General features: G+C 44.5%; 1 protein-coding gene across 1 annotated transcript; it reads right to left on the bottom strand.

Annotated features, from left to right (window-relative positions):
• Window positions 1–1037: 1037 nt before the first annotated feature.
• EAH_00050000 (hypothetical protein) lies at window positions 1038–1156 on the bottom strand (the record flags this gene model as incomplete). The annotated part of the gene is made up of 1 exon (XM_013394318.1): window positions 1038–1156. A coding segment is annotated over one exon (119 nt), but the record flags the coding sequence as incomplete, so codon positions are not given.
• Window positions 1157–1280: the final 124 nt, after the last annotated feature.

Below are 1280 nucleotides of genomic sequence, written 5' to 3'. Positions count from 1 at the left end.
AAACAGGGCCCCCAACCGTCCCTTACAAGTGTCTCCACCAGCTGCAGCAGCAGCAGCAGCAGCAACGGCAGCAAAAGCAGCAAAAGCAGCAAGCGCAAAGCGGAAGCGGCAGCGCAGAAACAGAAAACGAAGCAGCAGCAGCAGAAGCAGCAGCAGCAGCAACAGCAGCAGCAGCACAAACACACACACAAGTAAACAAACATACACCCATGCCTGGTTGCAGACTCATTCGCAAACCCTAAACCCTAAACCCTGTCAAGGAGCAGCAAAAGGAGACAGAAGAAGAAACAAGAAGGAGACTAAAAGAGACAAACAAAAAAAAGAGAATGGCGGGGGCGCGGGTGAAGAAAGAAGCAGCAAAAAAATAAATCAAAGGGAGACAAAAGGAGACAAAAAGGAGACAGAAGAAAACACTGAAGGAGACAAAAGGAGACAGCAAAGGAGACAAAAGGAGACAGCAAAGGAGACAAAAGGAGACAAAAGGAGACAAAAGGAGACAGAACAGCGGACAAAAGTCAGACAAAAGAAAGAAAAAGAAAAGAGCAGAAAGGAGACAGAAGAAAGGAGACAAACGAAGAAAGGAGACAGAAGAATAAATCAAACAGCAAAACAAACAAGACAGAAGAAGAAAGGAGACAAACGAAGAAAGGAGACAGAAGAATAAATCAAACAGCAAAACAAACAAGACAGAAGAACAAAGGAGACAGAAGAAGAAAGGAGACAGCCAAACAAAGGAGACAAAAGATATAAAGGAGACAAAATAGTAAGTAAAACAGAAAAACAGAGGAGACAGAAGAAACAAAGGAGACAGAAGAAGCAGCAAAGGAGACAGAAGCAGCAAAGGAGACAGAAGAAGCAGAGGAGACAGAAGAAGCAGAGGAGACACAAGAAACGAAGGAGACAGAGGAAATGAAGGGGACAGAGGAAATGAAGGAGACAGAAGCAGCAAAGAAGACAGAAGAAGAGACACAAGAAACAAAGGAGACAGAGGAAATGAAGGAGACAGAAGAAGCAAAGGAGACAGAAGAAATAAAGCTTCATACACGAGCAAGGAGACATCTTCTCTTCAGGGGTTTAGAAGCAAACAACAAATGCAGAAACTCCTCCAGCTGCTGCCAACCCCCCTGCACGAATTCTAAAGGCAACTCCCCGATGCCTGAAACCACAAACCCTAAACCCTAAACCCTAAACCCTAAACCCTAAACCCTAAACCCTAAACACTAAACCCTAAGCCCTTCCACCGCATAAATAATTGATCATTCAACTCCCTGCAACGGTCT

This window comes from Eimeria acervulina, genomic scaffold, assembly GCF_000499425.1.
Source record: "Eimeria acervulina Houghton genomic scaffold, Eah_scaff823, whole genome shotgun sequence".
Taxonomy (NCBI): Eukaryota; Apicomplexa; class Conoidasida; order Eucoccidiorida; family Eimeriidae; genus Eimeria; species Eimeria acervulina.
The sequence above is the reverse complement of the archived record's forward strand: the minus strand, read 5'-3'. Positions and strand labels throughout refer to the sequence as shown.